The sequence below is a fragment of the Rana temporaria genome, chromosome 2 (assembly GCF_905171775.1).
Source record: "Rana temporaria chromosome 2, aRanTem1.1, whole genome shotgun sequence".
In the NCBI taxonomy this organism is placed as follows: Eukaryota; Metazoa; Chordata; class Amphibia; order Anura; family Ranidae; genus Rana; species Rana temporaria.
The window spans coordinates 515,212,389-515,237,606 of NC_053490.1; the positions used below are offsets into that span (position 1 = coordinate 515,212,389).

The 25,218-nt window shown below is 48.4% G+C and overlaps 2 protein-coding genes across 4 annotated transcripts in view; both read left to right on the forward strand.

Moving 5' to 3' along the window:
* Positions 1-4,426, forward strand: part of LOC120927974 (interferon-induced GTP-binding protein Mx1-like) — a 103,346-nt gene extending 98,920 nt beyond the window's left edge. The window contains exons 14-15 of the mRNA XM_040339009.1: positions 2,810-3,101; positions 4,393-4,426. Coding sequence (XP_040194943.1) covers positions 2,810-3,040 — 231 coding nt within the window. The 3' untranslated portion in view covers positions 3,041-3,101; positions 4,393-4,426. The remainder of the gene's footprint in view (positions 1-2,809; positions 3,102-4,392) is intronic.
* Positions 4,427-15,538: 11,112 nt separating this feature from the next.
* The window catches only part of COQ2 (coenzyme Q2, polyprenyltransferase), a 31,318-nt gene continuing 21,638 nt past the window's right edge, over positions 15,539-25,218 (forward strand). Inside the window, exons 1-3 of one of the 3 annotated variants that reach the window (XM_040339010.1) lie at positions 15,539-15,870; positions 23,203-23,544; positions 24,802-24,968. In XM_040339010.1, coding sequence (XP_040194944.1) covers positions 23,217-23,544; positions 24,802-24,968 — 495 coding nt within the window. In that variant the 5' untranslated portion in view covers positions 15,539-15,870; positions 23,203-23,216. The remainder of the gene's footprint in view (positions 15,871-23,202; positions 23,545-24,801; positions 24,969-25,218) is intronic. The other 2 variants (XM_040339013.1, XM_040339012.1) reach the window with 2 other exon arrangements.

Here is a 25,218-nt window from a genome sequence, read left to right on the forward strand (position 1 = left end):
GTATTGCAGAGTATTGCGCGGGGGCATTGCAGAGTATTGCGCGGGGGTATTGCAGAGTATTGCGCGGGGGTATTGCAGAGTATTGCGCGGGGGTATTGCAGAGTATTGCGCAAGGGTATTGAAGAGTATTGCGCGGGGGTTTTGCAGAGTATTGCGCGGGGGTTTTGCAGAGTATTGCGCGGGGGTTTTGCAGAGTATTGCGCGGGGGTTTTGCAGAGTATTGCGCGGGGGTTTTGCAGAGTATTGCGCGGGGGTATTGCAGAGTATTGCGCGGGGGTATTGCAGAGTATTGCGCGGGGGTATTGCAGAGTATTGCGCGGGGGTATTGCAGAGTATTGCGCAGGGGGTATTGCAGAGTATTGCGCAGGGGGTATTGCAGAGTATTGCGCAGGGGGTATTGCAGAGTAATTGCGCAGGGAAGGCAGAGCATTGCAGAGTATTGCGCAGGGAAGGCAGAGTATTGCAGGGGTTAATGCAGGGATGGCTGAGCAGGGATGGATGGATCTGTGACTGCAATAGTCACAGATCCATCCCACACTGCTGCTGCCATCCGCGCTCTCCTCTCACACTGTACCGATCGGTACAGCGAGAGGAGGGAGGAACCCGGCGTCATCAAATGACGCCGGTTTGTTTACCTGTGATCGCTCCGTCATTGGACGGCGCGATCACATGGTAAAAGACCGCGGTTATCGGTCAGTTACCGTGATCTGTGTAGCGCCGGGTCTCATAGACCCGGCGCGCACAAATTTTCTTTGTGCGCGCCCGAGGCGGCGCGCATTACTAATTCTGCTGGGCGCCATTACAGAACGGCGGCCCCCAGTTAAGCAACCACCTTGCCGCCGTTATATGACGGCGGCTGGTGGTTAACTGGTTAAAGAGCGTATTATATAAAGATAAGACAGATATGAAAGCGCTCACATATCAAAGTGAGTTTCCCCATTGAAGTTAATGGAAACTAAAATAATTTGTTCCGCATTGACTTCAATTGCATGCAATACCGCATGTGGCCAGAGGTAGGGGGCGCCGGAGAGCATCAGCATGTCACTTGCCATCCGTCCCCTGCCACCAGATTTAGTGTGTCACTTGCCACCCATCCCGTCACCAGATTCAGCGTGTCACTTGTCACTTGGACTGGGTGACAGCAGGGGACTGGGTGACAGGGGGCTGGGTGACAGCAGGGGACTGGGTGACAGAGGACTGGGTGACAGCAGGGTACTGGGTGACAGGGGACTGGGTGACAGCAGCGGGCTGGGTGACAGGGGACTGGGTGACAGAGGGCTGGGTGACAAGGGACGGAGTGACAGGGGACTGGGTGACAAGGGACTGGGTGACAGGGGACTGGGTGACAAGGGACTGGGTGACAGGGGACTAGGTGACAGAGGACTGGGTGACAGAGGGCTGGGTGACAGAGGACTGGGTGACAGCAGGGTACTGGGTGACAGAGGACTGGGTGACAGGGGACTGGGTGACAGAGGGCTGGGTGACAGAGGGCTGGGTGACAAGGGACTGGGTGACAGAGGACAGGGTGACAGAGGGCTGGGTGACAGAGGACAGGGTGACAGAGGACAGAGGGCTGGGTGACAGAGGGCTGGGTAGAGAGAGATTATACAGTCCAGATTACAATTTGCAGGGGCAGCAAAGGTGACAGAGAAAGGGGGGTGCACCATGCAACCCCCCCTCTCACTGTCACCTCTGCTGCCCCTGCAAATTGTAATCTGGACTGTATAATCTCTCTCACCATTGTATGGTCAACCCCCCCTCCCCTCCCCCTGCACCTACCTTTTCTGCCCCTGCTCCAAGGGTGGCCGGCGCGGCGCAGCGGAAGTCGGGACTCGCGGGAGGTCGGGACTCGGGACGGACGGCGGATCGAGTCCAGCTGAGCAACCGAGGCCTGGAGGGGAGGAGGAGGAGGTCTTGGTCTGTGCCGCGGTAGGTGACGGTGAGTGACTCACTGTCTCTGCCTGTTACGCTGCTGCTCTCTCTGCTGCAAGAACCGCGGCTGGCCGCTGGAGGAGGAGGAGGTGGGGGTGGAGTCGGAGCCGCAGAGAGAGCGGGACACGGTGACGTCACTGGTTGCTACATGCCAAGTGGGGCGTCCCTAGCAACCAGTGATTTAGAATGATTTAATTACAGCGGCACTGCGGCTGCAGCGGCAGTGAGTGTGGCAGACTGGCAGGCAGTTGATTCCGGGACTCTCTATTGTCCCGGTTTGAAGGCTCCCGGGACACGGGACAAAAATGTATATTACGGGACGATCCCGGGCAAACCGGGACACGTGGTCACCCTACCCTACACTGACAAAAAGCAGAATGTAAGATGGCCGCCAGATCAGGTCTATTTATAAGGTAGGGGGTATGTCCATGTGCTGAAATGTCTCAATTGGCTGTCCTGCACCACCTGATGGATGTGTCATAGGTCAAAGTTCTTACCCATGTAACATTGCGGACCACCGCGAACATCGCTAGATGTCTGCCGGTTTGGCGGACCGCGAACAATTAAAGTTTCGCCACGAAACGACCTCCGGGCGAACCGGCAGGCCATCTCTAGTGGGAATAACAGATCGTCTCTCGTGGACACTGAGACCTGAAAAGTACTCTGTATTTTGAGGCTTATTTGGTTTTAAAAACTTCCATTGTTCAAACTAGAGAAATGATGAACAAATAATATTTTGTTCATAGAAATTCTAACAACCTCGTTTACAAAGCTCTGAAACAACCGCACTTGCAAAGTTCATAATATATTTGCCTTTACTAAATCCACCCCCATGGTCATAACTCTTTCTCATTCTTTTTTTTTTTATCTCTTCTAGAATGTATCGGCTCGCCTTGCCAATCAGATCCCTCTGATTACTCAGAATTACGTCTTGTTTGAAGTTGCCGATGTGCTCAAGGCAGAGATGATGGAGCTGATCCAGGGTAAAGAGAATTTAGATGTGCTCCTACAGGAGAGGGATGATATGAGCAATAGGAGAAGAAACTTAAAGGAAGGCATTGCACGTCTACAAGCTGCCCAGCTGAAGCTAAAAAGCTTCCACGACTAGAAGGTGGTTCATGATGACAGGCCCTTAACCATCAAAAATCTAAACCCAGAAACAAAAAAAAGTAGGGCTGTTACTGATTAAAATTTTTGTGTTCGATCAATCGTTTTTTTTTTAATCGATTAATCGACTAATTTCGATTAATTAACGCACATACAGATACAAATACACATCTGCCCCCATACTGCAAGAATATACACATCTGCCCCCATGTGTACATTACAGCATGGGGGCAGATGTGTATATTCTTGCAGTATGGGGGCAGATGTGTATATTCTTGCAGTATGGGGGCAGATGTGTATATTCTTGCAGTATGGGGGCAGATGTGTATATTACAGCATCTGCCCCCATACTTTAATATACACATCTGCCCCCATGCTTTAATATACACATCTGCCCCCATGCTTTAATATACACATCTGCCCCAATGCTTTTATATACACACATCTGCCCCCATGCTTTTATATACACACATCTGCCCCCATGCTTTTATACACACACATCTACCCCCGTGCTTTTATATACACATCTGCCCCCATGCTTTTATATACACATCTGCCCCCATGCTTATACACATCTGCCCCCATGCTTATATAGTCTTATACACATCTGCCCCCATGCTTATATAGTCTTATACACATCTGCCCCCATGCTTATATAGTCTTATACACATCTGCCCCCATGCTTATACACATCTGCCCCCATGCTTATAGTCTTATACACATCTGCCCCCATGCTTATAGTCTTATACACATCTGCCCCCATGCTTATACACATATGCCCCCATGCTTATAGTCTTATACACATCTGCCCCCATGCTTATACACATATGCCCCCATGCTTATAGTGTTATACACATCTGCCTCCATGCTTATAGTGTTATACACATCTGCCCCCATGCTTATACACATCTGCCCCAATGCTTATAGTCTTATACACATCTGCCCCCATGCTTATAGTCTTATACACATCTGCCCCCATGCTTATACACATCTGCCCTCATGCTTTACATACACACATATGCCCCCATGCTATAATATAAAGAATGGTTCGTTGTCCTCTCCTACCTACATCAGGCAGACCCTTCGGCAGAGAGGCTGATGGACACGTGAGCGCGGGAAGATAATACAAGCAGGGCGGGCGGGTGATGATGACGTCAGCGCGCCGCTACTTAGTTGCCGCCGGGTGGACCAAGATGGCCGCGGCTTCGGAGCTAGGCCGAAGCCGTGGCCTTTCCTATGGGCGAGACCGCGGAGCTCACTCCGCGGATCGTCGATCAAAATAATTTTAGTCGATCAAAGAAATTAACGATTAATCGAACAATTAATCGTTAATTTCCGCAGCCCTAAAAAAAAGTATATATATATATATTGCAGCTTATCATGCCTAAGGCCTCGTACACACGATAGGTTAACCAGAGGACAACAGTTTGATGGACCGTTTTCATCGGTCCAAACCGATCGTGTGTGGGCCCTATACGTTATTTAACATTACGTTAAAAAAAAGCCAACTTGCTTTAAAATTAACCGATGGATTCCTAACCGATGGGGAAAAAAACGATCATTAGTAGGCACAACCATCGGTTAAAAATCCACGCATGCTCAGAATCAAGTCGACGCATGCTTGGAAGCATTGAACTTCGTTTTTTTGAGCACGTCGTTGTGTTTTACGTCACCGCGTTCTGACACGATCGTTTTTTTAACCGATGGTGTGTAGGCACGACGGACCATCAGTCAGCTTCATAGGTTAACCTAAGACAACGGTCCTTCAAACCGTTGTCCTCTGGTTAACCTATCGTGTGTACGAGGCCTTAAATGTGATGGCTTACATTGCTTTCCTTTCATTGGGCTCTTTTCCTTTTAATTTTTTATCTGGTGATCCTGCCAGTAACACACTTCCTGTGCTAGGGTGACAATGCTCACTCCCTGTACTATCTATGAAGCAGCCAGCGTAGGCTGCTCCCATTATTTAGACTATGAACACCTCCCCCATCTCTATAACGTAGATGAGAAGAGTTCTGTAGTCCAGTGATTCTCAACCTCAGTCCTCAAGTACCCACAACGGGCCATGTTTTCAGGTTTTCCTTTACCTTGCACAGCTACTTTAAATCAATATCAATGGCATGATATGGAAGAGATATTTTATCTAAGGGAAGTTCCCAAAACATGGCCCATTGGGGATACTTGAGGGCTGAGGTTGAGAATCACTGCTGTAGTCCACAGCTGGCAGCTTTTCTGACAGGATCAACAGATTTTGTGCGCTTATCAGATATAGCAAAATACTTATATTGGGTATATTTAACAGATAAAAAAGGAGCAAATAAGAGACATTGGCCCAGATTCAAGAAGCACTTGCGCCCGCGCAACCATAGTTGCGCGGCGCAAGTGCTTACTTGCTCCGGTGTAACGAGTGCTCCTGATTCAGGAACCTCGTTACACCGACTGCAGCCTAAGATATGACAGACATAAGCCTCCTTATGCCTTCATATCTCAGGCTGCATTCTTGCGTTGGCTGCTAGGGGGCGCGGCCATTGTGATCGGCGTATAGTATGCAAATTGCATACTACCACCGATTCACAAAAGTTGCGCGGGCCCTGGGCACGCAAGGTACGGAGTTTCCGTACGGCAACTTTAGCGCAAGGTTGCTCCTGCTAATAGCAGGGGCAGCCAATGCTAAAGTATAGCTGCGCTTCCCGCTCGTGAAATTTAAATTTCACGTCGTTTACGTAAGTGATTCGTGAATGGCGCTGGACGCCATTCACGTTCACTTAGAAGCAAATGACGTCCTTGCGACGTCATTTGCCGCAATGCACGTCGGGAAAGTTTCCCGACGGAGCATGCGCTGTTCGCTCGGCGCGGGAGCGCGCCTAATTTAAATGATTCCCGCCCCCGGCGGGATCATTTACATTAGGCGCCCTTACGCAGGGCTAATTAGCATAGCGCCCGCGCAATTTACGGAGCTACTGCTCCGCGAATCGCGGGCAAATCGAAATATTTGCGTGGGCGCAGAGAAAAATCTTTGCTCTTTGCCCACGCAAATATTGCACGGATCTACCTGAATCTGGGCCATTCATTGTCATACCTGTTAACATTTTTTAAAGCCTCACTCCAACAGCAGGAAAAAAGTACCCTTTCAGTGGGACTTCCCAGCATTGCAAGGTTTAAACGCTCAATAAGGGGTGGAGGACTAAGATTTCACACAAAAGGCCATATAAGTGCCATACAGCATTCAGAGCCTGCATAATGACGACCCTGGGACCTGCTGCCACCATGTACAGCTGCCCATTGAGATGCATTGGAAGGGGCAGCTGTACATATTTGTACGTAAGGGGGGGGGGGGGGTCACGTAAAGCACCCGCATGAACACTGATGTATGTGTTTGGAGAATACATACTATATGCATTTGGAGCATATGTCAGTGTGCATGCGGGTGCTCTACACACAACCCAACCCTATTCCAATGAGACATTAGAACCCTTTCACACTGGGGCGTTTTTCAGGCGCTTTAGCGTAAAAAAAAAAAGCGCCTGTAAAGCGCCTGAAAGAAGCTGCATCTGCAATCCCTATGTGCAAGCCTGAGTGCTTTCACACTAAGGCGCCTGAAAAACGCCCAAAAACGCCTCAGTGTGAAAGGGGTCTTAGCGTTAAAAAAAGCGTCTGAAAGAAGCTGCATCTGCAATCCCAATGTGAAAGCCCGAGTGCTTTCACACTGAGGCGATGCGCTGGCAGGGCGTCAAAAAAAGTCCTGCAAGCAGCTTCTTTGCAGCGCTTTAGGAGCGTTGAATACACCGCTCCTAAAGCCCCCTTTGCATTGGGGGAGCTTTTTTTAACGCCAAAACGCCCAAGTGTGAAAGGGGTCTTAGCGGCGCTTTACCAGCGTTTTTCGGGCGCTGGCAGTGTGAAAGGGCTCTGAAAGCACTCAGGCTTTCACATTGGGATTGCAGATGAGGCTTCTTTCAGGCGCTTTACAGGCTTTTTTTTAATGCCAAAGCGACTAAAAAAGCTTGAATAACGCCCGAAAAACGCCCCAGTGTGAAAAGGGCTTTAGGCTCACTTTCCAATGCATCTCAGTGGGTGGTAATATGCAGCGGCTGGGGGTCCCAGGAGAGTCATTATACAGGCTCTGCATGCTGTACTGCTGTGTGGATGACACCTAGTACTGTAGCACCATAGTAGCAGTTTGTAGTACTTACCTTATTCCTTGGCTTCCTCTATGCTGTGCAACAGGCACCCCCAAAGCTTCTTCTCTTTGGCGCTACATCCAGCAGTCACACTATGATGTCATCAAACATAAAGCAGGACCATAGGTCCTGCATTGTTTGTAAGGATGCCGAGGGCCCGCCCACAACCCAGAGTGCTGTGAAAAAGAGGATAGTGACATCTGCTGGGGGAGCAAGAAATAAGGTATTACAGCTTATTCCTCTACTCCTAGACTTAGTATCTATAGCCAAAAAAATATTTTTTTCTAGTTTTGGATGCAACACGGACAGAAGTAAAAATGCTTTTACATTAAGTACTGGAATGTAAGAACGTCTGACAACTTGTTTGGAAGTGAGGGGAAATCTCTCAAATGGAGCCCGGGATAGCAGTAAACCAGATAGGGATTACAAGCAGGGCCAGGACAAGGGGTGGGCGGAAGGGACGGCTGTAAAAAAATCTAAATCATCTCCCCATGATCATAACTATCAGTAGTCTACGCGTTTCATGGATATTCCACTTCTTCAGGACTTGGGATGTATTCTCATGTTAGATCCTTGCAAAAATGTCCATGTCATTTCATCTAAAAGCCCACATATTCAGCCCAGGGCCGACAAGTGGATAGCAACACCTCCTCCCCTGCCTATGGAGAGACTTAAAGAGCAAATCAATCTTGTAAGGTGGTGAGGGAGGAAAAGAACTGCGCTAGAACCCAAGTAAACAAAAAAAAAAAAGAAAAAGAAGCTGCTAGCACTAAAACAAACAAAGTCAGGTGTAAATGGTGGGTAATTAGTGCAGCGCTAATGATCAGCAATATATACAAAAACACACTGGCAATGACACAATGTGAATGGTGAAAAATAAACCAATATGTGAGTATGTAAACGAATAATAAAGTTCAGAGAAGCGTGTAGGCTTCAAAAAATAATGGGAAACAAAGTCCATATAAGAAAAACACAGTGAAGAAGATATCTTCCCATTAAGTTGCTCAGAGTTATGTTCCGTACACACCATCACTTTATGTGATGAAAAAAAATGACGTTTTTAAAAACGTCACTTTAATTGACCGTGTGTGGGGGAAAACGTCGTTTTATGTCTTCTAAAAAACGACCAAAAAAAATTGAAGCATGCTTCAATTTTATGTGTCGTTTTTCAAAACGTCAACTTTTACTTCACAGAAATTGACCGTGTGTAGCAAAAAACGTCGTTTAAAACTACGTTTTTTCACCCGCGCATGCCCAGAAGCTACTTATGAAGCGAGCTTCAATGGAAAAAGTGGTGAGAACATAACCTCGCTTTGCTAGAACATTGTGAGAAAAACGATGGTGTGTAGGCAACTTCGTCTTTGAAAATTGAAGTTTCAAAAACGTCATTTTTTACTTCACAGAAAATGTCGTTTTTTTTCATCACATAAAGTGATGGTGTGTACGGGGCATAAGAAGGAAACAAGTTGTCTGCAGTCACTCTCAAAATCTTCAAAGCATAGATAGGTTAGGTACTCTTACCGAATGGGGTGGACACATCTGTTATACAACAGTGGGTCATACAGGCTTGGGATGGTCTGGATCAATGTTAAATGGGTCCTTGTGGTCCCCAGAGGCTTGGATCAATCCTGGATGAAGACTGGGGACCACAAGGACCCATTCGGTAAGAGTACCTAACCTATCTATGCTTTGAAGATTTTGAGAGTGACTGCAGACAACTTGTTTCCTTCTTGAAATGCTTTAAAAATACACGCACGCTCAGAATCAAGTCGACGCATGCTTGGAAGCATTGAACTTCGTTTTTTTCAGCACGTCGTTGTGTTTTACGTCACCGCGTTCTGACACGATCGTTTTTTTAACCAATGGTGTGTAGGCGCGACGGACCATCAGTCAGCTTCATCGGTTAACCTATGACAACGGTCCATCAGACCGTTCTCATCGGATGGACCGATCGTGTGTACGGGGCTTTACACTCCGGTTAAAATTCACGCCATTTTCCGCACAACTCCTCAGACATGCTTCAGAGGTTGCAATTCTGCAGGTTCATTCTCACACATTTTTTGGAAGCAATTAGAAAAAATTGCATCCAAAATCTCAGATAGAAGTATAAACCTCAATATCCATAACTGTTTGTGTAGCAATACACTGGATGATAGCATTTCACTGGAAATCCTCATCAGTTCAACTAATACATTTGAAAACCAGACGTACATATACGTTGGCACTTTAAAGATGTATATCTCGGAAACAGTAGCAGCTACTAACACAACCGAGATATCCATCTTTTCCGTGGCCGGTCCTGTAAATGATAATGGTGGTCTCCGCGACAGATTCGCCGCCAGATCACTGTAAGGCCCCTTTCAGACTGGGGCGGGAGCTGCGGTGGCGGTATAACGCCGCTAAAAATAGCGGCGCTATACCGCCGGAATTGCCGCGGGTATCAGCCGCTAGCGGTGCGGTATTAACCCCCGCTAGCGGCCGATAAAGAGTTAATACCGCCCACAATGCGCCTCTATAGAGGCGCATTGCAGGCGGTATTGCCGCGGTCTCCCATTGTTTTCAATGGGAAGGAGCGGTGAAGGAGCGGTATACATGCCGCTCCTCTCACCGCTCCAAAGATGCTGCTGACAGGAGATTTTTTTGTCTCCCGCCAGCGCATCGCCTCAGTGTGAAAGACCTCGGGGCTTTCACATTGAGTCTGCAGTGAAGGAGTTTTTCAGGCGCGATAGCAGCGCTATTTTTAGCGCTGTACCGCCTGAAAAACTCCTCAATGTGAAAGGGGCCTTATTGGCGGCGGTATATGGTCCCCCCACGCGCCCTCCAACGCTTACAGGAGCCATTGGTAGCGGCGGAGGCGATCGGGTCCTTTTCCCTCTGTGTCATGAATAAGAGTGAGGGCAAGATGGCCCCCACCTGTCTCCATAGCATAGCAGGGCAGAAGCGACGTCAAAACGTCACTTCTGCCCAATGCGTCTTAAAGGCACATTTTTTTGTTGTCATTTTTTCAAATGACAACATTTTTTTTTTATTATTGCATTTTAGTGTAAATATGAGATGTGAGGTCTTTTTGACCCCAGATCTCATATTTAAGAGGACCTGTCATGCTTTTTTCTATTACAAGGGATGTTTACATTCCTTGTAATAGGAATAAAAGTGACCCATTTTTTTTTTAAAACAGTATAAAAATAAATAAAATCAAGTAAAATAAATAAGAAAACCCCCCCAAAAAAATTTTAAGCGCCCCGTCCTGACCAGCTCGCGCGCAGAAGCAAACACATACGTGAGTAGCGCCCGCATATGAAAATGGTGTTCAAACCACACACGTGAGGTATCACCACAATCGCGAGAGCAATAATTCTAGCCCTAGACCTCCTCTGTAACTCAAAAGATGCAACCTATAGAATTTTTTAAAAATCGCCTATGGAGATCTTTAAGGGTAAAAGTTTGACGCCATTCCACGAGCGGGCGCAATTTTGAAGCGTGACATGTTGGGGTATCATTTTACTCTGCGAAACATTATCTTTCACAATATAAAAAAAATTGGGCTAACTTTACTGTTGTCTTATTTGTTAATTCAAATAGTGAATTTTTTCCAAAAAAAGTGCGCTTGTAAGACCACTGCGCAAATACGGTGTGACAAAAAGTGTGACAAAAAGTATTGCAATGACCGCCATTTTATTCTCTAGGGTGTTAGAAAAAAATATATATATAATGTTTGGGGGTTCTTTTAGGGGTAATTTTCTAGCAAAAAAAAATGTTTTAAAATTGTAAACACTGGGCCAGATTCATGTACATTAGCGGATCTTTAGATCCGCTAGATCTACCTGTTTTACGATCCGCCGGTGCAATTTAGCGAGGCTAGTGCATGATTCATAAAGCACTTACCTCGCAAATTGCACCGTCGGATCCTAACTCCCCCCGGCGGAATGCAAATTCCGCGGCTAGGGGGAGTGTACAATTTAAATCAGGTGCGTTCCCGCGCCGATTTAACTGCGCATGCGCCGCCGGCGAAAAAGCCCAGTGCGCATGCTCCAAATGACGTCGCTAGGACGTCATTGTTTTCGGCGGCTAGGTTACTTACGGCCATCCGTATTCCCGACGGACTTACGCAAACGACGTAAAAAATTTAAAACTCGGCGCGGGAACGTCGGCCATACTTAACATTAGCTAACCCTCATATTAGCAGGGGTAACTATCCGCCGGAAAAAGCCGAACGCAAACGACGTTGAAAAAGAGCGACGGGCGGGCGTACAGACGTGAATCGGCGGTTCTCCTCATTTGCATATGCGACGTGTAAAAAAAAGCGACGACACCTAGCGGCCGGCGGGAGATTACAGCCTAAGATCCGACTGGTGTAAGTCACTTACACCAGCCGGATCTAAGGGAGATCTATGCGGAACTGATTCTTATGAATCGGTCGCATAGCTCCGACCGTCGGCTCTCACAGATACGACGGCGGATCAGGAGATCCGCCGTCGTATCTCTTGATGAATCTGGCCCACTGAGTCTGAAAAACAGGCTCGGTCCTTAAGTGGTTAACAATATCAATCTCATGAAAAAAAAAAATTCCACACATTACAGAACACTGTAATAAAAATGGGACCCGTGGCTTAATTTTTCCAATCTCTTTTTCAACCCTGAATGGTATTACTAGCAATATATGTCTGAAGATCATTATAAAATTTGTATATTTACAATATTCATAGAGTATAATTTTATAATGTTAACTTACTAAAATAAAGCAAACTATATTCCTCAAGCCTCATAAAATATATTTTATTCTTTATTATGTGTAAACTACCTGTATTGTACTTTCTTTTGGCATATGACAAAGCTTTTATTGATTTTAGTTTATTTTGAGCGCTGCGCTGCTTTTTTATATATGACAAAGCTTGTTGTACCACCTTTTGTACCAAATAAAAATACTTTGTAAACAAAAAAAATTCCTCTTGGTCTTGTGGTTAATGCAAAAATGTGCAGTATTTTATTTTTAAGCCACGGTATGAACATGGTAAGGTCATATGGACAGTTCAGGGGGCATTGTGCTGGTGATGGTGGTAGTTGGATCTGGAAGGAGATGTCCTCCTGGTATGGTGACATGGAAGGTTGGGTCAATATGGTAGGAGGGGAAAAATTGGGTTATTTCGGGTGAGGGGGGAAAGGAAACCTAAGTAGGTAGAGAAAGGTATGGGAGGAGAGGGATACGTAGAGAAGGGGAAAGGGGGGTAGGCTTGTGGGTAAGGGGAGGAGGTAAGTCTGAAGCTTCTTATTCATGTCTCAAATTTTGGTGTCCAGGGCCAGTCATCCTCAGGTAATTGCAGCATGACCGAACAGCCACGAACAGCTGTAGGTGCCGTCAGGCTTTAATTGCTTTAAATGGGCCTTCCCAACCACAGATATTCACAGGGAACCCCGCTGAGTCTACTGTAGGTCATTTCTGGTGGACCTATTTGCAAGTGTGAATGGTACCTAAAGGTATAGAAGAGATGCATCTAGACCAGGGATCTCCAAACTTTCTAAACAAAGGGCCAGTTTACTGAACTTCAGATTTTAGAGGGGCCGGACTGTGGCCAGTGGGAGTAAACCATTCCCCATCTTTGGCATTAGGGAAGAAAGTGCCCCATAATTTGTGTCATTGGGAGGAATAGTGCCCCATCATTGGTGTCAGTGGGAGGAATTATGCCTCAAGGGCTGGATAAAGATAAGCAAAGGGCCACAGGTGTCATCCAATAGCAGGTCAATCAGTCACCGCTCAAGTAGCTCCTAGCAATATCTGGAGGAACGCTGGTTGAGAATGGCTGCTATAAATACTTCTGGCAGTGAAGGGGTTACACGGAACCTGCATACACCTGTGGCAGTGAAGGGGTTACACGGAACCTGCATACACCTGTGGCAGTGAAGGGGTTACACGGAACCTGCATACACCTGTGGCAGTGAAGGGGTTACACGGAACCTGCATACACCTGTGGCAGTGAAGGGGGTTACACGGAACCTGCATACACCTGTGGCAGTGATGGGGTTACACGGAACCTGCATACACCTGTGGCAGTGAAGGGGTTACACGGACCCTGCATACACCTGTGGCAGTGAAGGGGTTACATGGAACCTGCATACACCTGTGGCAGTGAAGAGGTTACACGGAACCTGCATACACCTGTGGCAGTGAAGGGGTTACACGGAACCTGCATACACCTGTGGCAGTGAAGGGGTTACACGGAACCAGCATACACCTGTGGCAGTGATGGGGTTACACGGAACCTGCATACACCTGTGGCAGTGAAGGGGTTACACGGAACCTGCATACACCTGTGGCAGTGAAGAGGTTACACGGAACCTGCATACACCTGTGGCAGTGAAGGGGTTACACGGAACCTGCATACACCTGTGGCAGTGAAGGGGTTACACGGAACCTGCATACACCTGTGGCAGTGAAGGGGTTACACGGAACCTGCATACACCTGTGGCAGTGAAGGGGTTACATGGAACCTGCATACACCTTTGGCAGTGAAGGGGTTACATGGAACCTGCATACGCCTTTGGCAGTGAAGGGGTTACACGGAACCTGCATACACCTGTGGCAGTGAAGGGGTTACAAGCAGGCAATGTATAGTGAAGGGTAAACAGAAGAGAGGTACAATGTTTCAGTTTTGTTACTTGCAGAAGAAGAAGGGATCAGGAAGAGGAGGAAAAAAACATTCTAAACAGATGAGGTGAGAAAACAATTCTCATTCTACAGGGGGACTGACACACCGTCCACACTGGTGAGTACTGGACTGGCACTGGTGAGTACCAGACTGGCACTGGTAAAACTGGACTGGCACTGGTGAGCATCGGACTGGCACTGATGAGTACTGGGCTGGCACTGGTGAGTACTGGGCTGGCACTGGTGAGCATAGGACTGGCACTGGTGAGTACTGGGCTGGCACTGGTGAGCATCGGACTGGCACTGGTGAGCATCGGACTGGCACTGGTGAGCATAGGACTGGCACTGGTGAGTACTGGGCTGGCACTGGTGAGCATCGGACTGGCACTGGTGAGTACTAGGCTGGCACTGGTGAGCATCGGACTGGCACTGGTGAGCATAGGACTGGCACTGGTGAGTACTGGGCTGGCACTGGTGAGCATCGGACTGGCACTGGTGAGTACTAGGCTGGCACTGGTGAGCATCGGACTGGCACTGGTGAGCATAGGACTGGCACTGGTGAGTACTGGGCTGGCACTGGTGAGTACCGGACTGGCACTGGTGAGTACCAGACTGGCACTGGTAAAACTGGACTGGCACTGGTGAGCATCGGACTGGCACTGATGAGTACTGGGCTGGCACTGGTGAGTACTGGGCTGGCACTGGTGAGCATAGGACTGGCACTGGTGAGTACTGGGCTGGCACTGGTGAGCATCGGACTGGCACTGGTGAGCATCGGACTGGCACTGGTGAGCATAGGACTGGCACTGGTGAGTACTGGGCTGGCACTGGTGAGCATCGGACTGGCACTGGTGAGTACTAGGCTGGCACTGGTGAGCATCGGACTGGCACTGGTGAGTACTGGGCTGGCACTGGTGAGCATAGGACTGGCACTGGTGAGTACTGGGCTGGCACTGGTGAGCATCGGACTGGCACTGGTGAGTACTAGGCTGGCACTGGTGAGTACTGGGCTGGCACTGGTGAGCATCGGACTGGCACTGGTGAGTACTAGGCTGGCACTGGTGAGCATCGGACTGGCACTGGTGAGTACTGGGCTGGCACTGGTGAGCATAGGACTGGCACTGGTGAGTACTGGGCTGGCACTGGTGAGCATCGGACTGGCACTGGTGAGTACTAGGCTGGCACTGGTGAGCATCGGACTGGCACTGGTGAGCATCGGACTGGCAATTGATGGGGCACACTGGCAGCAATTGATTGGGCACACTGGCGGCAATTGATGGGGCACACTGGCGGAAATTGATGGGCACACTGGCGACCATTGATGGGCACAGTGGCGGCAATTGATGGGCACAGTGGTGGCAATTTATGGGTACAGTGGCTGCGCTTGATGTTTTTTTAAGAGTTTGTTTGCACCCCCCAAAAAATTTTGAGCACCAGCCGCCACTGGTTATAACCTTCCGTAAATCTATAAAAAAAAATAATTTCTTTTAGTTCTACTGTCTACTGTTCTAAAGTTTTATTATTCGCCTATAGAACTATTATAGCAGTTCTGAGGACCGGCCACCAGGGGCGCCAACGGCGCGAGCGCCCATCTCTTACAATGGGGACGCAGTGTCTGGAATGCACACGCCCCCCTGAGAGCCGATTGGAGGGGTTGCAGTTCTCTCGGGCCAAAGGACCTTTGCAGCGTTGTATAAGGGTTTCCATGGCAACTGAGCCGAGGCGCGCATGTCGCTTGTTCTCTATGGTATTTCCAATGGTTCGGTCAGGGCGCCGCACTGTCCCACTCATACCCCGCCATGAATTACACGGCTGCGGGGCAGTTTGTTGGTGAAATGCTGTGGAAGCGTTTTGTGTGGCAGTGCGGTGTTTTGTCCCGGACGGCGGCCCGTAGCTGAAGCCGGAAGTGCTGTGTGAGGCACACGTGACCAGACCCAGACAGCTGGAGGAGGCAAGACATGGCGGCCTAGCTGGAGGTGATCACGTGAGAGGACCATCATCAGTTTCCAGGTGTCAGTAGTCACTGATGTGGAGGAGACCTCCATCTAGGAGGACAATATCAGAGGAGTGTTAGGCTGTGGGCTCATTTCTTCATTCATTTCCCATTGGAATAAATAAAAATGCATTGAAATGTGATCACACGTATGTCTGCGATTCCTGACGCGCCTAAACGCAATATAACGGGCGCTGATATGTGTTGATGTTCAATACAGAGCGCATTGTGAGCAGTGTTGAAATTGCACTTCTATGGATTCCAGTGGGAAATACGTCTGGGTGGAAAAACACGGAGTGGAGTCACATCTTTTTTCTCGAACCCGTGTTTGCGCTTGTGTCACCCTCTGAAAAATCCATCTACCGCAGTGGACAAGCAGCCAAGGAGTTAGTATGAGCTCAGGTGTATTCGCAACCCCCACGTGCCCGCCAGGAAGCTGACACTCCGCAGCGCTAATCGCAGGCAGTGAGACATTTCCCGACCTGTGGCTGCACAGACCCGGAAATGTCTCCCTACCTGTGATTAGCGCTGCGCAGTGTCAGCTTCCTGGCGGGCTCGTGGGGGTTGCAAATACACCTGAACTCATTCTTACCAAGGAGTAAGGATGAGCTCTGGCGTGTTCGCATAGAACACGTGCAGAGCCCGCCAGGAAATGTGCAGGGCGCTGCGCTAATCACAGCCAGGGAGATATTGTCCCGATGCTCGGCTGCAGAGATCGTGAAATGTCTCTCTGGCTGTTATTAGCGCAGCGCCGTGCTCACTTCCTGGCGGGCTCTGCACGTGTTCTATGCGAACACGCCAGAGCTCATCCTTACCAAGGAGGTGGCATATTGTAGACGTGCACTGCCGAAAAATTCGTTTTTTTTTTGTTTCGCCTTTTTGCTTTTAAATTCGTAGATTTAGAAAATTTGAAAATCCAATTTTTGAAATTTCCCATTTTCGAATTTTAGATTTTCGAATTTTCGAGATTTGAAAATCTAAAATTCGAAAATGGGAAATTTCCAAAATTGGATTTTCAAATTTGTAAATTCTAAATTTCGGAAATTAGAAAACTGAAAATTCGAAATTGCAAATCTCGAAAATCTAAAATTCGAAAACGGGACATTTCGAAAATTGGATTTTCGCAAATTCAGGAAATTTTGAAAAATTTGAAAATCCAATTTTTGAAATTTCCCATTCTGAATTCCCAAAATTACCAAATTCGAAAATCCAATTTTTCGAATTTTAGATTTTCGAATATTAGATTTTCACATTTCTGAAATTTCCAATTTGCAAATTTATGAAATTCGGAAATCCAAAAATTCGGAAATTGGAAATTTCGAAATTAACTAATTTGGAAAAAATTGTGTAAAAAACGAATTCGGGAATTATATATAGTATATTGCCTCCTGGATGGGTATTTTGGCTTTTAAAAGCCCGCAACCAATGCACGGTGGCGGCATGACCTCCATTCACGTGGTTGGCGGCGATCAGAGGCGGCTCTTTAATTAGGCGGTCGCCTAATGCCTTGCACTCACAGGGGCCTCGTGGCCGCCTAACTTGCCCAATGCATTACCCCAGTTTTGTGGGACAGAGGACCTTAAAACTGCTGTGCTCAGGCAGAGTTAAGAGCCCTGACTCAGGAGCGGGGCCGCCAGCATCCCTAACAACCAGTGAATATCAGTGACCCCACCCCTTGTGTTGTCAATGACCCAGCATGCCCTCAGTCAATGATGTCACACGGGGGCAGGTTCACCAGGTGACATCACAGGGTGCCCCCCCGCCCCTTAGTTATTAAAGAGCAGGATCTGGAGGCCACCTTGTTAAAGGGGGCTTTTAGATTCCGATAAGCCCCCCTGCCCGCAGACCCCCACATCCACCAGCCAGGGTTGTGGGGAAAAGGGCTCTTGTCCTTTGAATTATTTTTCCCATCATGGGCGTGATTGGGGCTCCATGTCAAGTTTTGCCTAAGGCCTCACAAAGCCTAGAGCCGCCTCTGGCGGCGGTGATGCCCACCAAGAATGACGGCAAGGGGATATTTTTATCTCCATCTTAGCGGAATTCTTTCGCTGCCGCTGATGTATGTCATATGTCGAAGGCAACAACAGCGGGTGGCTTTTCACACGTGGAAGCCGGGAATGAGTGTAAATCTGATAAGCCGGCTGTGAGGTGGAAGCGATCTAGCGGCTGTACAGCCGTCCGTTCCCTTTTGTAAATTCGACCCCTCCCCCAATCCATGAGCAGACCTTCGCCATGTTTCCCAGGCTCTGCAGGCCCACCCACCGTCCTGGGATCGGTGTTCTATCAAATAGTGCATCCCCGCTGGATAATGCCTCTGACGATCTGCACATGTGCAGTACGCAACGTTACTCTAGTCTAGTTCAGGGGTCTCCAAACATTCTAAACAAAGGGCTGTTTTTTTTGTCCTTCAGACTGTTGGAGGTCCAGACTTTGGACAGCGGGAGTGGAAATTTTCTTGGCATCATTGTTGGTAAACATCTGGTATTAGGGGGATGAATATTGCCACATTGCTGATATCATAGGGAGTAATAGTGCTCTATTAGGGCTCTTTCACACGTCCGTTCAGTTTTTCAGATCAGTTTTTTTTTCATCAGTTGATCCGTTTTTCGTCAGTTTTTCCATCAGTTTTTCCATCAGTTTTTCCATCCGTTTTTTCATCCGTTTTTTATTTATTTTTTTGGGGCTTTTTACATAGAAAAACGGATGTTAGCGGAACGGTTGATAAACGGATCATCCGTTAACGTCCGTTCCGTTTTTTAGCCGGAAGAAAAATAGGGTTTTCTTCCGTCCAAAAAAACGGAACTGAACGCAGACGGATGCTAACAGACGTTAGCGGATGCTCATCCGCTAACGGACGCTAGCCCATAGGGAAACATTGCGGTCCGTTAACGGACGTCCAAAAAACGGACGAACGGAACGGACGTGTGAAAGAGCCCTTAGTTGTGTCAGTGGGAGAAATGGTGCTCTATTGTCGGTGTCCGATGGCAGAATAGTGTCTCGTATCAGTGGGAGGGATAGTGCTCCAAGGGCCAGATAAAGGCAAGCAAAAGGCTGCATTCGGCCCTCGGGCCGCAGTTTGGAGACCACTGCTCTAGTTGATAGTTCTTCAGCTGGCGTGACGTCAGCACTTCCATAGCGGGTGGTGGAAGTGATGTAATACACGTTGCTTTCAAGTTCTCACTGCATGGGGGAGATCAGTGAATGGATGTTCACAGGTCTCTCTCCTCTCCATCTGGCAGCACCCACCATGCCGGTGTTCTATCAAAGTGCATTCCGTCTGATGATGCCTCTGACCATCTGTGCATGCGCAGTGCTGACGTCACGCCAGCTGATACAAATAACGTTGCGCACTGTGCATGCGCAGATGGTCAGAGGCATTATCAGACGGGATGCACTTTTCGATAGAACACCGGCATGGTGCTGCCAGATGGAGAGGAGGGAGACATTTAAACATCCATTCACTGATCTCCCCCATGCAGTGAGAACTTGAAAGCAGCGTGTATTACATCACTTCCACCACCCGCTATGGAAGTGCTGACGTCATGCCAGCTGAAGAACATATCAGCTAAAGCAGTGTTTCTCAACTCCAGTCCTCAAGGTGCCCCAGCAGGTCATGTTTTCAGGCTTTCCATTATTTTGCACAGGTGATTTGATCAGTTTCACTGCCTTAGTAATTGCCACAGCGGTTTCATCTGAGGGAAATCCTGAAAACATGACCTGTTGGGGCGCCTTAAGGACTGGAGTTGAGAAACGCTGAGCTAGAGTAACGATGCGTACTGCACATGCGCAGACCGTCGGAGGCATTATCTGACGATGTGCAAAGGGAGAATTGAGGTGTATTGTATTAAATATGTTTCAAGCCAGGATTCACACTAGTGCGGTGCGAATTCCAGCTCTGTTATCTCTGTAGAGAACTGTTCAGCAGATCAGCTCCGTTTTAGCTGCGAATTTGGAGACCTGGGAAAGGGGAGGGGGAGGGTGGGAGTGTATTGAGGTGAATGAGAGAAATCCTGAAGAGAAATGAACACATCTGCGAATCAGATGTGTGCCCATAGAAGATAATGGGCCTGAATTTGCACCTGAGCCGCACCGCAATGCCTAGAAAACGCACATGTTTTTTTGGCACATATGTGAACCAGCCTCATTGAAAACAATGTATTAAGAAATGTTCTGCGAATCGGTTGCGGTTTAAGCCGCACTCAATTCGCATAGGTGTGAACCCCGGCCTATGAGTGGAGTTCCACCCAAAAATTGAACTTCCGCTTTTCGTAATTCCCCCCCCCCCTCCGGTGTCAAATTTGGCACCTTTCAGGGGGAGGGGGGAGCAAATACCTGTGTAATACCGGTAATTTGCTCCCACTTCCGTGCCTAGATACCCGCAGTGATCTACTCCATGTCTGCCCCCCCCCGCTGTCTTCTGGGAGATACACAGGTCCCAGAAGACATCAGGGACCAGTGGGATCACGCAGTGCTACTCGCGCATGCACAATAGGGAACCAGGAAGTGAAGCTGCAAGGCTTCACTTCCTGATTCCCTTACCGAAGATGGCGGCGCCTCCACCCGAGAACCGAGGGACAGGTCGGCTGCGGGGCAGGACTTTGCGGGATTCCTGGACAGGTAAGTGTCCTTATTTTAAAAGTCAGCAGCTGCAAAAATAAAAAATTAAAATCCCCAAATATGTGTGAACGGAAACAGGTTTGTATACAGGCGTGAGACAAAATTCCTCGCTAACCTCTGTACACATTTAATCAGCAGTGACAGAAAGGGGGAGATTTACTAAAACTGGTGCAGCTGTGCACAATAACCAATCAGCTTCCAGGTTTAAGGCCGGGTTCACACTGGTATGACAAACGCTCTGGCATTGGGAGCTCATGTGAGCGCATGACGTGTGAAAATCAATGTTTCCCTATGGGAGCCGTCTTAACGGGTCCGACACAAGTCAGCCGACTTTGAAAATGTTCCCTGTACTACTTTGATCCGACTTCAGCCCATTGATTATCATTGAAGTCGGAACAAAGTCAGAACGCCGTCTTGCATGATCCGACTTTGGTATGCGACTTGTGCTCTGCTGATCTTGAGGGGGAACTCCACTCCAAATTTTAAATAAAAAACCGGCATGGGTTCCCCCTCCAGGAGCATACCAGGCTCTTGGGTCTGGTATGGATTTAAAGGGGAACCCCTACACCGAAAAAACGGTGTGGGGGTCCCCCCAAAATCCATACCAGACCCTTGTCCGAGCACGCAGCCTGGCCGGTCAGAAAAGGGGGTGGGGACGAGCGAGCGACCCCCTCCTCCTGAACCGTGCCAGGCCGCATGCCATCAACATGGGGGTGGGTGCTTTGGGACAGAGGGGCACCCTGTGCCCCCCCCCACCCCAAAGCACCCTGTCCCCATGTTGATGAGGACAAGGGCCTCTTCCTGACAACCCTGGACGTTGGTTGTTGGGGTCTGTGGGTGGGGGGCTTATCGGAATCTGGGAGCCCCCTTTAATAAGAGGCCTCCCAGATCCTGGCCCCCCACCCTATGTGAATGAGTATGGGGTACATGGTACACCTACCCATTCATCTGGAGGAGAAGTGTCAAGAAAAAAGTCTTTTTTTATGCTCCGGGTGGACTTCTTCTGACTTCGGGGGTCCCTTCGGACTCTCCAGGCTCTTCTTCCACTCTCCGGGTGCCTTCTCCGCGCTCTCTGGTGCTTTCTGCCTTCTGCCGGGCTCCTCCACTATCTTCTTCCAGCTCTTTTACTAGCGGTGCCCAGTCTTCCCCGTCGTCTTCTTCCCAGTGTCGCCCATTAGTGCTGCCAATCAATGCCTATCGGTTACTCATGCCACCATTCAGTGCTTCCTATAAGTGCCTCCTCATTAGTGCAGCCTCATCAGCCCACTTCAGTGTAGGGGAAAAATTACCTGTTTTCAAAATGTTATCACAAACTATAAAACAGGTTTTATTTTTTATTTATTTTTTCACATTTTTCGTTCTTTTTTTTTTTTTTTGACATTAGCAAAAAAAAAAAAAAGCAGTACAGGCATACCCCACTTTTAAGTACACAATGGGACCAGAGCATGTATGTAAAACGAAAATGTACTTAAAGTGAAACAATACCTTTTTTCACTTATAGGGTGTAGTGGGGGGTCAGGGGGTGTCAGGAGCTGTATTTGAGGTCTCAGGGGCTGTAGTGGGGGTGTCAGGGGCACACTGGAGCAGGGCAGGCTATGCTCTCTGAGCTTCAGCTCCTTCTACTGCGGCTGCAAAATGTCTGTACAGTGCTTGTAAGGCACTTTACATACACTCACGGGTATGTCCTTACTCGCGAGTGTATGTAAAGTGAGTGTACTTAAAGCGGGGTATGCCTGTAGTGATTAAATAACACCCAAAGAAAGCTATATTTGTGTGAAAAAAAAATGATAAAAATATCATTTGGGTACAGTGTTGTATGACCGCGCAATTGTCATTCAAAGTGTGAGAGCACTAAAAGCTGAAAATTGGCCTGGGCAGGAGGGGGGTTTAAGTGCCCCAGGTAAGCAATTGGTTAATTTAACAAGCTGAAGTTAGAAGCTGATTGGCTAGACACAGCTGCACCAGATTCTGTGTGCACCAGTTTTAGTAAAAGTGTTGGTAGCGCTAGAAATGAAAGATAAGGGTTCACTTACTTTTTCCCCCCCCAGGCTGACTTCGAACAAATCCTCTGGTAATGCCTAACAATGTAAAGTGTTCTGTTGAATATATTCCACTTGTTATATCAGGTTGCGGTATATTTTAGAAGTCGTTAATGTGGAAATGCAGGGAAATTCACAACTGTAAAATTTGTCTCTTTAGAAACTGAAGGTGTTTATTACCGTATTTATCAGTCTATAACGCGCCCCGGCGTATAGGGCGCACCCCCGAATTTGAAGGAAAATTCCTGCAAAAAAAAAAAATACTTAGTTTGGATGCCCCTCATCGGTGTCTTGCCCGTCGTCCATCGCGTCCTGCCCGTCGTCCATCGGCGGCCTCGTCCGGTCCGGCGGCCATCGTGGTGTCCTCCACGCTTCCCGCACTGTGTTCGAACCACTGCGCCGACATATACCAAGCGGAGTACACTCGGGTATAGTCGGGCGGGCTCGGCTCCTCTCGCGTAAAGGACGTACAGGACGTGACCGCGAGAGGAGCTGAGCCTGCCCGACTATACCCGAGTGTACTGCGCTGGGTATATGTCGGCGCAGTGGTTCGAACACAGCGCGGGTATCGGCGTATATCGCGCACCAATGATTTTGCCCTGATTTTCAGGGCAAAAAAGTGCGCGGTATACGCTGATAAATACGGTATATAAAAACAATGCTGATAATAATTTTAATGGTTTTAATTTGCAGGTGGGATATCCGGGATGGCTGCGATACCTGTGGGAATACTACGCGGATGCTCGTCCTTCCATAGATGGGTATACAGACCCGGCACTTATGTGTACAGCACCTGGCCTGGCTGCGTTCACACAAACCACAAGAAGAACGTACTGGATCCCAGATGGCCTCACACACACCGTTTCTATACCCCCCTCCTGAATACTGGGTGTCCTTCCAGGTCTCAGAGCTCACCTCGGAAAACAGGCAACCAAGCTGCCACAAGGCATCACTTTTCTGCTGCTTCTCTAGTTCAGTCAATGCCAGAAAATGTCCAGCCCTACCTGCGACTTGCGAGACTGGATAAACCAATAGGTAAAAAAAACACTGCATGCAAATTATTTAAAACTCATGTCAAACACAAGGCTGAATCCGGCCCACCAGACGGCTTCATGTGGCCCTCCGCCGAGAGTAGGATAGAACTCCTACGCCAGATCCTGTGCTTCTCGGTGCAGCCCTGGTGAGGCTCATGTCTGCCCCATGCCTTTTTAGAGCATGCGCCCTGCTGTGTCCAGGCATGCACGCTCCTTTCTCAAGTGTTAACAGGCAATGCAGAGGTTGCAGGAAGCGATTCGGTCTGTCGGATGCTGTGAATCAGTGTAAAGCGCACCTCTGGCTGAAAGCAATGTGACGTTGGGGAGGTGCAGGATTGGGATATTAGAATGCATGTGGCAACGCGTTTCATGGCTCTGAAACGCGTAACCACAGAGCCCTAAAACACATCCACGCCCATTAACGTGACGCTATCCTGGTCCTGCACCTTCCCAGTGTCCCTTCCAGTTCCGGTCGCTGGTGCACTCCACGCTGGTTCACAGCATCTGACAGACCCAGCTCCCCCTGTCTTGTTATGGTTCTACATCAGAGGATTCTCCACAATCTGTGTCAGAGGAGCAGCAGCCATCTCTACAGTACAAGTGACTGATTTTTAGGCAAGTGGCACTTGACATTGGCCCTATAGAACTCATATGGCCCTGTAAAACTTGTTATTATTACTTAGTTATGTGTCTTATTATTATTATTATGCAGGATTTATATAGTGCCAACAGTTTGCGCAGCTCTTTACAATGTGTGGGGGGGGGGGGGGCAATACAGTTGAATACAGAAGGCATAGGAGGACCCTGCTCATGAAATTTGCAATCTAAAGGAAGGGGGAGGTGGTACAAAAGGTAATGGCTGCAGGGGATGATCTGATGGAGGTGATTTGGGTACAGTTCATAGGTGGGTATGGGATAGGCCTCCCTGTATAAGTGAGTTTTCAGGGATTGCCTAAATGTGGACAGGGTAGGATCTGAGCAGACATACAGGGGCAGGGAGTTCCAGAGGATGGGAGAGGCTCTGGAGGAGTCCTAGAGGCGAGCTTTATTCATCATACAGTACAGGCAGCTGTACTTCTGAGTAAGAAACACTCCCTTTGCTCAGTGTACAGCCCTCTGTGAGGCCATGTGAATGAGCACTTACTGTTGGTTTGCGTCAGCCAGCATTCTGCAGAGGAGGACACTGGGGGGGTTGGGGGGTATTGGTTCAACATGGTCCGTGTCCAATGTTAACTTGTATTCTTTTAATGTATTGCAGGAACTTGGTTGCTGTACCTACCCTGCACCTGGAGCATTGCCCTGGCAGCAGATCCGGGGAGCCTGCCTGACCTCTCTATGCTGGCGTTGTTTGGCACAGGAGCGATATTGATGCGTGGTGCTGGGTGCACTATTAATGACATGTGGGACAAAGATTTTGACAGAAAGGTATGCTGTAAATAGACATGCCAACTGATACCTAGGAAAAATGTCAAAATTGGGTGGGTTGTTTTTTTAATAAATAATCTGTAGCAGGTGTGGGCAACCTTGGCACTCTAGCTATGGTCCAACTACAAATCCAATGAGCAATGAAAGGGATGGCTGCACTCCAAGATCATTCAAAATTCTTTAACCACTTCAGCCCCGGACCATTTGGCTGCCAAATGACCGGGCCACTTTTTGCGATTCGGCACTGCGT